Source organism: Copadichromis virginalis, linkage group LG20, assembly GCF_057382275.1.
Source record: "Copadichromis virginalis isolate Kocher_CV1m ecotype Utaka linkage group LG20, C_Virginalis_male_GT1.1, whole genome shotgun sequence".
NCBI lineage: Eukaryota > Metazoa > Chordata > Actinopteri > Cichliformes > Cichlidae > Copadichromis > Copadichromis virginalis.
In genome coordinates this window covers 30,926,806-30,939,988 of record NC_140637.1, presented here as the reverse complement: position 1 = coordinate 30,939,988, position 13,183 = coordinate 30,926,806, and the positions used below count along the sequence as shown (strand labels likewise).

General features: G+C 43.0%; 1 protein-coding gene across 1 annotated transcript in view; it reads left to right on the top strand.

The window, feature by feature from the left end:
• Positions 1-13,183, top strand: part of plxnb3 (plexin B3) — a 31,028-nt gene that overhangs the window by 11,989 nt on the left and 5,856 nt on the right. Inside the window, exons 11-34 of the mRNA XM_085444090.1 lie at positions 1,652-1,765; positions 1,869-1,959; positions 2,778-2,947; positions 3,289-3,440; positions 5,946-6,048; positions 6,131-6,267; positions 6,350-6,526; positions 6,605-6,770; positions 6,856-6,987; positions 7,727-7,831; positions 7,921-8,082; positions 8,242-8,393; positions 8,650-8,750; positions 8,966-9,183; positions 9,322-9,500; positions 9,610-9,676; positions 9,946-10,092; positions 10,172-10,252; positions 11,355-11,433; positions 11,606-11,709; positions 11,816-11,903; positions 12,078-12,244; positions 12,685-12,845; positions 12,941-13,088. Coding sequence (XP_085300216.1) covers positions 1,652-1,765; positions 1,869-1,959; positions 2,778-2,947; positions 3,289-3,440; positions 5,946-6,048; positions 6,131-6,267; positions 6,350-6,526; positions 6,605-6,770; positions 6,856-6,987; positions 7,727-7,831; positions 7,921-8,082; positions 8,242-8,393; positions 8,650-8,750; positions 8,966-9,183; positions 9,322-9,500; positions 9,610-9,676; positions 9,946-10,092; positions 10,172-10,252; positions 11,355-11,433; positions 11,606-11,709; positions 11,816-11,903; positions 12,078-12,244; positions 12,685-12,845; positions 12,941-13,088 — 3,201 coding nt within the window. The remainder of the gene's footprint in view (positions 1-1,651; positions 1,766-1,868; positions 1,960-2,777; positions 2,948-3,288; positions 3,441-5,945; positions 6,049-6,130; positions 6,268-6,349; positions 6,527-6,604; positions 6,771-6,855; positions 6,988-7,726; positions 7,832-7,920; positions 8,083-8,241; positions 8,394-8,649; positions 8,751-8,965; positions 9,184-9,321; positions 9,501-9,609; positions 9,677-9,945; positions 10,093-10,171; positions 10,253-11,354; positions 11,434-11,605; positions 11,710-11,815; positions 11,904-12,077; positions 12,245-12,684; positions 12,846-12,940; positions 13,089-13,183) is intronic.

The window sequence follows — 13,183 nt, the reverse complement described above, 5'->3', positions numbered from 1 at the left end:
TATCATTTATATAAATAATAAATAATTTTGGACCCAGTACAGAGCCTTGTGGAACACCACAAGCAATGTCCAAGCATGATGAGGAATGGACACCCAGCTTCACAAATTGTTTCCGGTCACTTAAATAATTTTTCACCCATTGCAGTACAACCCCCCTAATCCCATACCGTTCCAGTTTATTAATTAATATGTCATGATTGATTGTGTCGAATGCTTTCTTGAGATCCAGAAATACTCCAGCTGCATACTGTTTCTGATCTATAGCATTCGTAATCTCCTCAATTGATTCGATTAATGCCAGAGATGTTGATCTTTTTGATCTGAATCCATATTGACTGTCAGAGAGTAATTTATATTTATCTAAGAATTTGTCTAATCGTTTATTAAACAGGTTTTCTAGGATTTTGGAGAATTGTGGTATTATCAGGTTGCTGCTGCTGGATGGATAAATTAATTTCATTCTTATGTAAATTGACATTTATGAAGCCACAAGCCGTCTTACAGAACCCTGCGGTACACCACCGTTTGTACAAAATAAAGACTCCTAGAAAAGAACTGCAATAACTCTGAATGTAAATAGTAAAAGGCACAGAATCCTCATGAGCAGCCTCAGTTACTTCTTCATCTTCAGAGCTGTTGTCATCAAAAAACCTCCAACATCAGATAAAAATTCAGCTTTGAACTAATCCTGAAAGCAGCTGCAGCTCCATCATGTTACTGTGATAATATGCACTTAAAAAGTATTGCTTTCAATTAAAATAAACGACCTTCTATATTATGTTCATCCATCAGTCTGCTAATAAAACGTAAGCGTGTGCTGCAATTTATGATTTGGGACTTTCGGATGAATTTATTTAGGGTTAACCTTGGTTTACTCTTCTTAACAAGAAACAAGATCAACATGTGCAAAACCACCACCTACTGACCAATCATTCCAACGCAGCAAAATCCTGTGAACCTCTGTGTGCAGATAGTGAGAGAGTATAGCAGGGATCTCAAATTCATTTTACATCATGAGCCACTGTGATTGTGGACCGAATCAGCGAAACCGCACAGTTTAACCACACACTTAACTCCTGAGACGCTTTAATACAACAAAAAAGTGCAAATTCAACAATACATCTCAGTTTGTCTGTGTGATACAATAATGATACTTTTGGCTTAAATTGTAAGAAATTAATGTGTAAAAATGTTGTTAGCTCAGTGCACAGATTGTTTTTTCTTTTTTCATGTTTTTCCTGTGGACTCACTGTAAAAATCATGAATTCCTGTAGTAGTGAAAAAACGGGAATGTTCTGTTATTTAATTGTTTATATATATCGTATTTACTTTCGTGTAGTATGAATAGGCGTGGGGGAGGTTTTTATCAGTAGTACAAGCTCTAAAAACACAGTTAAAAGTCTAGATTATACACCCTCCTTCACATTTTCAAAGACTGGAATCAGTGGCAGGCTGATTCTAGCCCCCAGGCTTTGTCTGGTACCTACTTTAAAGAGATAGGCCGTTTAGATGAAATGTAACCAGATAAGGCAAAGGTATCCCGGGTATGTTGAACTATTTTCGTGGTACCAGCCTTCGGGCGTTGGTCTGTTCTATTGACCTGAATCACTAAAATCAAACAGCTGAGTGTCTGTGTGTGGTCTCTCTGCAGGATGAAGCTCCGTATGTGTGTGTTGTTGAAATCGAAGGATCCCGGACTAATCTGACAGCTTCTGTGGAGAAAATGCACGACAACACGCACACCTTCACCTGCATGCAGCATCAAGTAAGAGACGCACGCAAACACGTTTGCAGATAATTAGTTAATGGCAGTAACCACACAGCTGATATTTAAATTTCTGTCTGTCCACCTGTCCCACTGTCTGTAGTTTCAACATCCAGTCAGTCAACTTCAGTATTCTGCTCCTGTCTACCTGCGGAGAGGGGAACGACGCATTGATGCCTCACCTGGACTCCGACGTAAGAGCCTTACCTGTGTGCGGATGTAGTGCACACTGAGGGCGTGGGCCTCCTTTACTAATATTTAGACAAAAAATAAGTACACACATGAAATTACACTTGGATTCATGACAAGTTTCTAGTGCCCAGTACTGTTTTTACTAGTGAATCAGAGTGTTGTGTCCCCTGAATCCTGAACTGTATGTGATACATAAAATAAACACAGACCAGGGGAAGAGGAAGCAGGGAAAGGGAAAGCTCCAACCTACGACAAAAGCCTCGCTGCAGTTACTGAAACCATATGTGGAATATTGCCAAGAAATGAAGGTTCAGCAGTAAGGATGAAAGGACATCAATTTCATGGTTATTTCATACAGCTCTAATACCAAAGCATTAGAAAATGAATGGTTTTAAATGTTAAAGCATTTTAATAATTCTAATTTAAACATTTGAAACTCAGATATTATCTTTATTAAGTCTTTGGATCTTTTTTATATAGTATAAAAGATCAATTGCTTATTAGAATTAGAAACGAGCAACTATAGATTTAACTATTTTTGATATTGTTTCTGGTATTAATATCACTACTAGTATTATTCAGTTTAAATATCTGCATTAACATTTTCTAGGACAGCTGTGTGTCATTCTATAACTGTGCATACAGTCTGAGTCTGTGTGAAAAACACTCACTCACACAGACTCATGCATTCACACAGTGATGAGGCCCACTGTGTTTGACCAAAGTCAGCATGTGGGTGAGGATGGGGGTTAATGTTTTCACAAAGACAGAAAGAGAAATGCATTCATGATATTTGTCTCCTTTTCTTATTAATATACAGTCCAGCTGTATGACTGCTCAGCTGGCCAATCAGATTGCTCACAGTGCAGGGCGGTGCCTAAAGAGTACGGCTGTGTATGGTGTCCTGGAAGCCCAGCCCCGAGCTGTGTGTACAGCCGAACCTGCTCCAGTAAACCTGCAGACACCTGCCCGCCTCCTCAGATCACAAAGGTGGGTCTCGTCAAAGTCCACGTAGAGGAAGTCCCGCAACTGTGCACCATACTGGATCAAATCCAGGCAGTAATTTTGATGCCCTGTCTGAGTGAACCTGGTATAACTTTAATTTCAGTGGTCACTGGGACCTAAAAACTGCATGTACAGAATCATCAGTCACATCCAATAAAAGCAGCTTCAAAGGTGGTTATTGGCTATTTGGGGGCAGGACAGCTGCCATCTTTGTGTTCCTACAATTCTCCCGCAGATTTCCGTCTCTCGTCCTTTTATAATGATCGGAAGATCAGTCTGTGTGTCTGCAGAGCTCGTTCAAACTGTTTCTACCTGTCTGTCTGCAGGTGGAGCCTGCCTCCGGTCCTCTAGAGGGCGGCATTCTGGTGACGATCACAGGATCGAACCTGGGCATGAAGTATGAGGATGTGGTGGGCGGCGTCACTGTGGCGGGTATTCAATGCCTGCCTCAGTCTAAAGGTTACAAGATCTCCACCAGGTAACATGATGATTACATTAGTGTTTACGGGATTCATTTATGCAAACGTTCAGCACATAACTGAATCACAGAGAGATGTGATGAGACCTCCCTTTCTGTCTGCTCTGTAACAAACCTGGCAGTCACCAGTTCAGCACAATAACATATCAATAACTGGGATTCTTGATGTCTTGATGATGATAGTCCAGAAGTTTTCAATCCAACAATATTCTTCTGAATGGTGTAAAACCACAGACACCCACTTGTAGACTGACGTAGCAGCCGTGACATCACCCACTGGTTAGTGAAGTCCCATTAAGAAGCCTCAAGTGAGTCTTTATGCTGTCGCCATCTTGGTGTTTTTAAACCATATGTGTGATCTGATAGAGAAACTGAGGCTCCTTTTAGCAGCAGAGGAGTCGCCCCCTGCTGGCCATTAGAAACCATGCAGGTTTAAGACACTTCTGCATTTTTACGATTTTATTTCGTACTGTGGATGTGATCACAAAGCTGTGTACTGACTTCTGACACGTGAAATGACCTATTAAATCCAAACAGTAACAGGTCACCTTTCCGACATCATAATAAAATCAGAAACACTTCCAGCCATGCTTCAGTGCTCGATTGTGCTCATATGTCTCATATTAAAGCGCTGAAACAGTCTTCAGTGAACACCTTGAAACAGAAAAAGTCTAGAATCAGGTGAAATCCTCCAAGGATGCCACTCTAACGTGTCCTCTCTCATTTCCTTTCAGCAGCTCTAACATAGTCAAATATTCTTATTCCTGTCTGTGTGACACTAGCAGCCCGTTGAGTCACTTTTCTTTATTGCCCTAAGGAGCTCTACAACCTGTACAGCGCATAACGCCTCCCATCCTCAGAGCCTCGATTTAGATCAGGGAGAACCTTTAACAGGAGACAAATCTATCTGATGCTCACACAGGGAGAAAATTCAAACACAAGCTTTTATGGAGCGAAGCCTTTTTCTCTTCAGAACTGATTCTGTTTGAACTCACTCCCTCGGGAGCAAAATCTCCATTCTGATTTAGCCTCCGTGCTTTATTTGAATAAGCTATCAGATTGAAATCTTCCGCATGACTTTGTTTAATTTTAGAATACTTTCACCAACTCAGCCTCGGGGATTTCGTATCTTTAGGAACTTTGGGACCTGCTCCAAAGTTTAAAACTTTATCAGTTTAGTTTTATGTTGTTATCTCAACTTCAGCTTGATGTTACCAAGTAAAGACAAACACGTTAACGCTTCCTCGAGGTTGGAACGAGGCTAAATAACAAGGGGAAAAAAAGAACTGGGTCACATCTTATTTGACCTTCATGGAAAATGTCACAAGGTCAAGAAAAGATGCAAAAGCTTGTGACAGTGAATTCTGTTGACGCTGGTCTTCCGTGATAAAACTACAATTTTAGTAGAGGGACTACAAAAACTTGTGTTCTTTGCTTGACGTTTTATGGAGGCTTTATAACTATGAACAATATAATGTAACATCAATGCTGGTGAAATAAAATGCTGGTATTAAGAAATATTGTTAAATCTAACATCTCCTAACCATATTAAGGCTTTTAGCATCTCTGAAATAGAATTAATTGATGCTAATCCCGAAATATCCCAAATGAGAACATAGCCAGTGTAACACTGTAACCCTCGCTTCACTTTGATCATTTTAATTAAGCTTATTATATTTCTAAATCTACATTACAGATAACACGCAGATTTTAATAAAAGGCTATTATAAGTTCAAAGCATATGCATTATTGTAAAAGATGGAAGCCGCAGCTGTAATTTACACGCTGGCCTCCATCATCGTGTCAGATATTTTTATCTTTGCTTTCATTAATAGTCTTATGGTGCACTCGTTGAGTTGAGGGTTATCATCATCTCCTTTGCTTCCATGAAGGATGCTCCAGTGCATTTGATAAATGAGATTCACAGGGTTTAACCAGGCTTGCTTATTATACGGTTGTCGCACAGGTACTTCTGGGTCACCTGATCCAGCCCTAACTATTATCTTAATCAGAAAGAACATGTTTTAAAGAGTAAAAAGAGTGAGGATGAGACTGTTACATCAGTTTAAAAATCTAGAAAGTTCTGAGGATGGTTACTTTGGTTCCTGAGTTGACTTTTTCCATTTCTATTCCAGTGTGGAACCAATCAGGTTCTGAGGTGTGACATCTGTCGTGTAGGTGTAGACAGACTGCAGCGAGTCGAGTGTGTCTTATAGCAGGGCTATGTTATCAGAATATGTGATTTTGACCTTGAAAATTGATTTTCCAAAACAGTCACTGGATAAATAGATAAACACACACGTAAGTGACACACGTCAGAACAGTTGGGATGTGGCTATGGTGACTCAGAGCTCAAAGGAATAAACAAAAGTTGTTTTTTTCCCAGTGTTGTTCCACCAATAGGAATCTTCCACAGTCGGCACGCCAGTATAGCTGTCCTCCTCTGCATGGAGACACACAAGCTCATGTTTGCTTTTTCTGTGTGTGTTTGTGTGTGTGCATCAGGGTTGTGTGTGAGCTGCAGCCTAGTGGGAAGCAGAAAGAAGGGCCCATCTTGGTTACTGTGGGAACAACTCGTGGGAGGTCAACAAAGATGTTCACCTATCAGGTAAGACTGAGTAGCCCAGTGTTACGTGGTATCTGGTCACCAGTATAAAGGTATATCTGATGTCTAACATGTTGTGGTTCAGGATCCCCTGCTGCAGGATCTCATTCCTAATAAAGGTCCCGTCTCCGGAGGAACCAGGCTGACCATCAAAGGACGACAGCTGCTCACCGGGCAGACGTCTGACCTGAGCGCCTTCCTGGGCACCCAGCCCTGCTACATGTAAGTACAACGCCACGGCTTCTGGTACTGCAGCACCAATACTACTACTTGCCTGACTGTCTGTCTCCTCGCCTGTTCTCAGAGTTGAAGAGGTGAATGACACGCAGCTGGTGTGTCAGACTGGTTCCAGCAATCGGACGGGTCTCGTCCCAGTTCGGGTTCTGTTTGGTAAAGCCGAGCGGACTATTCCAAACGTTACCTTCCATTACCTCGAAGACCCCGTCATCACCAGCGCCATACCTGCCGAGAGCTTCTACGCGTAAGCGCCAGTCGCCTTACACCTGCACTCGATCCTCACACACACGCACACCTGCTAATTAGCTGTTGACCGTTTTAGGGGTGGGCGTGTCATACGAGTGGAGGGCAGGAACCTGGATGTGGTGCAGCAGCCAATCATATCTGTGTGGGTGGAGCCTCTAGAGGTACAAAGGGTGAAACGGAAGAAACGACTGGCTCTTCTCACCTCCAAGCAGCAGCTTGTCTTTAACAGCACCATGACAACGGTAAGACAAACGGACCAATCGGAGACGAGCTTTTAAAATTCTTAGCCTGTCTCACGCCTGTTTTACCTCCCCGTCTGCCTCTCAGGTATCAGAGCGCTGCTCCATCCTGTCGTCCTCTCAGATGACTTGCCCGACCCCCAGAGTGAACCCAGAGGTCAAAGTTAAGGGCGTCTGGTTTCAGCTTGATAACGTCAGAGTCCACTATGAGAGCATCAAGGTACCTCCCATGATTAAAAGGGTCAAACACCAGGGTGGATTATAGTGAGAATACATCCTTGATGACTTCCTTCACTCGTCCAGTTTTCTTCAGCGTCTGGTCCTGTGACGTTTGATCGTACATCCACGATGCACTGCGAACAGGAGCTGCTCAGAGTCAGTTCTGCTGCTTTCATAGGAGCAGATTAAATCTCCAAAATCTGAATTTTGTCAGTTCAAATACTTTTTAAGGGGTGATACTGGGCTGCTGTATGGATTTATTGGAATTAGGAGTGAAGCGGCACACATGCATTTCTTTATCAAAGCCTAATTTTTTACTTCACTTTAAACACAGTGTGACGCATTAATATGAACAAATGGGGCATATGTTGTCACGTTGCTTCCCTAACGTCTAGCAGAGCCCCACAAAAATTTCCACTTCGTTAATTTTCACATAGTCAAATATAAAAGCATAAAAAAAGGATGCAGATGATTGAAAATAAAGGATGAGGCTCTAGAGGGATTTGAATAGCAATTTACTTAAAAGAAAAGGAAGGGACTGAAAGGGTTTTAAATAAAAGGAGATTAAAAAAAAGCAGATTTTAACTGGAATTATTCCCGAGGCTGAAAAATGAGGCATACGTGCTTTGAAACCTGCCTGACAGACAGAAATCCAGTGTGAATGAAGCCTTACTGAACAATTTTCCACTTCTAATGCTTGATGGAAAACCTTTTTGTCTCTCTGCTTGTCTGTCTTCCAGGGTAAAAGCTTCACTTACTATCCAAACCCAGTTTTATTTCCAATCAACCGAGAAAATCTAGATGTGCCGTTCCGTTTCAAACCTGGAGGAGTGATCGCTGTGGAGGTACAGCAACTGTCGTACGTGAATCCTGAGCCATGCAGACGGAATAAATTCAGATTTAACCTCCGTTTCTGTCTCTTTTCGTCCGTCAGGGCCAGGACCTGACCAGAGCCATGTCCAAAGAGGAAGTGAAGGCTTGGCTTGGAGATCAGGAGTGTGACGTGAAAACTTTGGACAGTACTCACCTGTACTGTGACCCTCCAGAGGTCCAACCACTCAGTGTGGATGACAGCCATGAACTTCCTAGCCTCAAGGTGATCTTTGGTTTTGAGCTGTTGGCTTTTACAGGGATTCATATCCAAGGCAGAGATGCTTTTTAGGGATTTTCCAGCTCGGTTGGTATACAAGGGCCAGTGGTTTACTCATTCTCACACTCAGCCTTTTTCACTCTCTGTCTGCATGTCTTCTGTTAGGTTTTCATGGGAAACCTGCAAGTGGACCTGGGATTGGTTCAGTACGACAGCAACTCTCTGCTGCCTGCTGTCCCATTGGCTGCTCAGATCGGTTTGGGGGCAGGAGCAGCTGTCATCATCCTGTCAGTGTTGGTCATCATCCTCATGTACAGGTAAGTATCCACCTGTGTGTGAAACCAGGTGTGTTTTTAGGCGACTTTTCTGTGCTGTTGTGACGTCTTGTTTTGGATTTTGTTTCCTCTCAAACGCCTTTATTTGTATTTTTGTGCTTAAAAAACAAAAAGGACAATCACTTCATTTTTGTCTGCAGTGACATTTTAAAAGTCGACTCAATGTTTTTATGAGAATATTCTTCATCTCATCATTAATCTTCAGTGTTTTTGTTTTGTTGTTTTTTGCTTTGTGCAGGAGGAAAAGTAAACAGGCTCTCCGAGATTATAAAAAGGTTTTACTGCAGTTAGAAACTCTGGAGATCAACGTGGGAGATCAGTGCCGCAAAGAGTTCACTGGTATGAAAACACATTTTAAATGAACTGCAAACCTTCGTATTGTGTTGGACTTCTTAGTCATCTGGATTTCCTGATGGCAGATCTGCCCAAAAATGTTAAAACTTTAAAGATTTACTGAGCCCTCTGTGTTTGATTGGATACATTTAAATTTAAACTCTTTACGTTTTTGAAATCTCAAGCTGCCATTTGCTCCTCGTATACCTCTTGTCCTTCAGACCTGATGACAGAGATGATGGATCTGAGCAGTGATGTGGGAGGACCAGGAGTCCCCCTCTTGGACTACAGGATATATGCAGAGAGAGTTTTCTTCCCTGGCCAGCAGACGGCGCCACTGAGTCGTCAGCTAGATCTGCCTGAATCGAGGAGGCAGACTGTGGAGCAGGGCCTTCAGCAGCTCAACAACCTGCTCAATAACAGACTCTTCCTCACCAGGGTGAGTGGAGATAGTGGGAGGAGGCAGGAGAATGGTCATATGACGTCTAAGACTCACAGGTGACATTTTTTCTATATGCCTCTGTGTGTGTGTGTGTGTGTGTGTGTGTGTGTGTGTGTGTGTGTGTGTGTGTCTCAGTTCATCCACACTTTGGAGGCCCAGCAGGGTTTCTCCCAGCGAGATCGTGGCTACGTGGCCAGCCTGCTCACCATGGCTCTGCACGACAAACTGGAATACTTCACTGAAGTCATGAAGAGCCTGCTGCAGGACCTGGTGCAGCAGTATGTTGCCAAGAACCCCAAACTCATGCTGCGCCGGTACGCAAAGCAAAAGCAACTTCAGTCACATTAGAACTCAACAGGAAGTCTTTTCAGGTTTAAAGGTGTCTGTCCTACTGATGTCTTGGCTTGCCTGTTTGTCTTTCAGAACAGAGACGGTCGTTGAGAAGATGTTGACCAACTGGATGTCCATCTGCCTCTATTCCTTCCTGAAGGTAAGTGTCTCTCTGGCTCTGTCCCACTGCCTGTCCCATCTCACCAGGTCCCTGACCACATCCCAGTAGAATCATTGAGGTGTAGTCCATTTTTCTTTTGCCATAATTGTTAATTCACATTTCAGCAGAGGGTATCCAGAGATTGATACATTTCTTTTTGAGTGTTGTGAATTAGAACCAATCAAAAAACACGAGATTGTCTCAGTGTTGGGTATAAAACTACCATGCATAATGTTGGCCACCCGGTCGCTGCTCTTTTTGTCTATCAGGAGGTGGCGGGAGAGCCTCTCTACATGCTCTACAGAGCCATAAAGTATCAGGTGGACAAAGGGCCGGTGGATGCTGTGACGGGAAAAGCCAAACGAACGCTCAATGACAGTCACCTGCTGCGGGAGGACATTGAATATTGCTCAGTGGTAACCAGAGTAACAGACATCACACTGATCTGCAGCTGAATCACTGATTCATTTATGACAAGTCATCTCTTTCTCTCAGACTCTGACAGTGCTGGTGAAAAACGGAGTCGAAGTTCAGCCATGTCCTGTTAAAGTGCTCGACACCGACACGATCACACAGGTACATGCTTGTTTGTACGGTAGGGCGGTGTCTATTTTTAATGCCTTCACACCTTTTGGTTATACTGCATATGATAGTAAGTGATATGTGATGGTGATAGTTATTGTGGCTACAAATATATGTTTGATTAGCTGAATAAACCTTGCTTGGCATCATTTCAATTCAATTCAGTTTTATTTATACAGCACCAAATCACAACAACAGTTGCCTTAAGGCGCTTTATGTTGTAAGGTAGACCCTACAATAATACATACAGAGAAAAACCCAACAGTCACATGACCCCCTATGAGCAAGCACTTTTGGGTGACAGTGGGAAGGAAAAACTCCCTTTTAAAAGGAAGAACCCTATGCCAGAACCAGGCTCAGGGAGGGGCGGCCATCTGCTGCGACCATATGCTGCTGCATAAGAAATAATAGATGATTTAATAATTACTGATGTTTCATCAAGGGACAACTGTTAGGTCATGCAAGCAGCTATTAATCAGTGGCTACAGCCCATATAGCTGCAACTGAGGGCAGCTGTACTCTGTCAAAACCGAAGTCCTGATGTTGCAAACCTGCAAGCTGGAAGGCGGAACAGGTGTTAAATGATGATTTAAAAAAAGTGTTATTTTATCTAAACTGTATTGGTTATATTAATAATACTAATAATACTGTGTGTGTTCATTTGCAGTGTTCATTTGCAATGAAAAGCCCCTGCAGTTAGTAACTGCTAAAGTTAGCCACCTTTGACTAGTTTTCTTACTTTTAGAGTTTTCATTTAGGCAATTACTCTTTGGGGAAATGCCTACCTTCTTGTTTCTGGTTGCCGAAGGGTCCAGTGGCATTTGCAGTGTCTAGCATTGCCATCTTTTGTCTCACCTTTCTGACCTTCTGCAATGTAAGCCCCTCCCAGTCTCGCTATTTTTCACGGCTCACTGAGCTCAGCTACATCGATCCATCGATAAAAAGTGCCCTCTGGTGGCATGTTCTTTCTGTTGCACTACAATACAAAATTTCACTGCAGCATTTAATTTCAGATTCATAGAAGTAGTCGTCTATATTCTTAATTCCACTGGGATTTCTAAATACCTTTGTCACTTTGCTGTCTGCTTGTGTTCAGGTGAAAGATAAGATTCTGGATCAGGTCTACAGAGGAGCTCCATTCTCTCAGAGACCATCAGCTGACAGTCTTGACCTCGGTAAACACCTGTCTCACCTATCTGTTGTATGAGATGGCTGAAAGTAGATTAAATTGGCCGAAGCATTAGTGGGTGTTTTAAATATTCGGTTAGTGGATCTGAGAATGCATAGTGTCATCATATCCGTAGATCCAGACTGGCAGCTCATATGTACCTGTTTCTTTGTCAATAGAGTGGCGTTCAGGCCAAGCAGGTCATCTGACCTTGTCGGATGATGATGTCACAGCAGTGGTTCAAGGTCGTTGGAAACGACTCAACACACTGCAGCACTATAAGGTGAAAACAACTGGCCAATCGTGTTCCACCATCACCACCTTCTCTGCTCCTCCTTCCAGTTGTCCATCTCCTTGTTCACATCGTTCTCTGCTCTTTGGTTCTTCAGGTTCCCGACGGCGCCACAGTCGCTCTCATCCCTCGTTCTCAAAGTTCAGGTGGAGTGGGAGTCAACCAGGTCTTCCAAACTGGAGAGAGTAAGAAACACATCTTAACAGAATATCTCAATATTAAAAATATAATATAACCCTAAAATCTAATACTCCCAGAGATTAAAATTAATGTAGCACAAAAAAGAGGAAAAATAAAACTCTGTGTAAAAGTATTACACCAAAACATGGTGGCTGACCGTCTCTTTATGGTGGCTGCAGAAACGCCAATGCTGGAGGGTGAGGAGGAGGAGGGTCTCCGTCTATGGCACCTGGTGAAGAGCAGTGAAGATCCTGAAATCCCAAAACACAGAAAGAGCAGTATGAGGGAGAGGGAGAGAGCCAAGGCCATCCCAGAGATTTACCTGACCAGGCTGCTGTCCATGAAGGTAACACACATATCCTTACCTTTAAGCATTGTGGGGACGTCAGACATTGTGGGCACCATTGATTCTGGAGGTTAAACAGCAAATTAATTTCACATGGTGGAGATATGCGCAAAATAGATGTGTGTGTGTGTGTGTTCTGATATTAGTGTGTGTGTGTTGTTGCCATACCATCTTTTACCACTAGGGGGCGGTAAAGAGTTAACTCTCCACCACACACCTCCACAGACAAACTCTTGGTCTGAGGAGTGTGTGGGATAAACACTAAAACCTTTACAGGTATACCTGTTAAATTTAAGGTTATTTTTGTGCAGACTTGTTTGTTTGGTCTCCATTCTATCAGGTAGCTGTCCTTGCCATGTGATAAGTACAAACAAATACACGCCAGAGAACTGACCGCCTGGCTATCTGTCCTTCAACTTTACTTTTCTGTCTCTCACTAGGGGACATTGCAAAAGTTTGTGGATGACGTGTTTGTGGCGATACTCAGTACAAAGCGTCCTCCTCCGATCGCCGTGAGGTTTTTCTTCGACTTTTTGGACGACATGGCTGAGAAACATGGAATTGACGACCCAGAAACTGTCCACATCTGGAAGACCAACAGGTGAGGCACACATCTGGTTATCCGATCGAGATTTTCAACTCCCACAACCCTCTCACCCCTTTCCCTCTCTCTGACCCATGTCTTTCTCCCTCCAGTCTCCCTCTTAGGTTCTGGGTCAACATCCTGAAGAACCCTCAGTTCGTTCTGGACGTTCAGGTGACCGACAGCATCGACGCCGTTCTGTCTGTCATCGCTCAGACCTTCATAGACTCTTGCACCACCTCTGAGCACAAAGTGGGACGGGTAAAAATTCTGTCTCTTGTTCAGCCTGGCTATGTATTGGTTTTGGTTTTTTGATTTTGTTTTCTAGGCTTCATGGTTACTTTTTCTCCAATCAG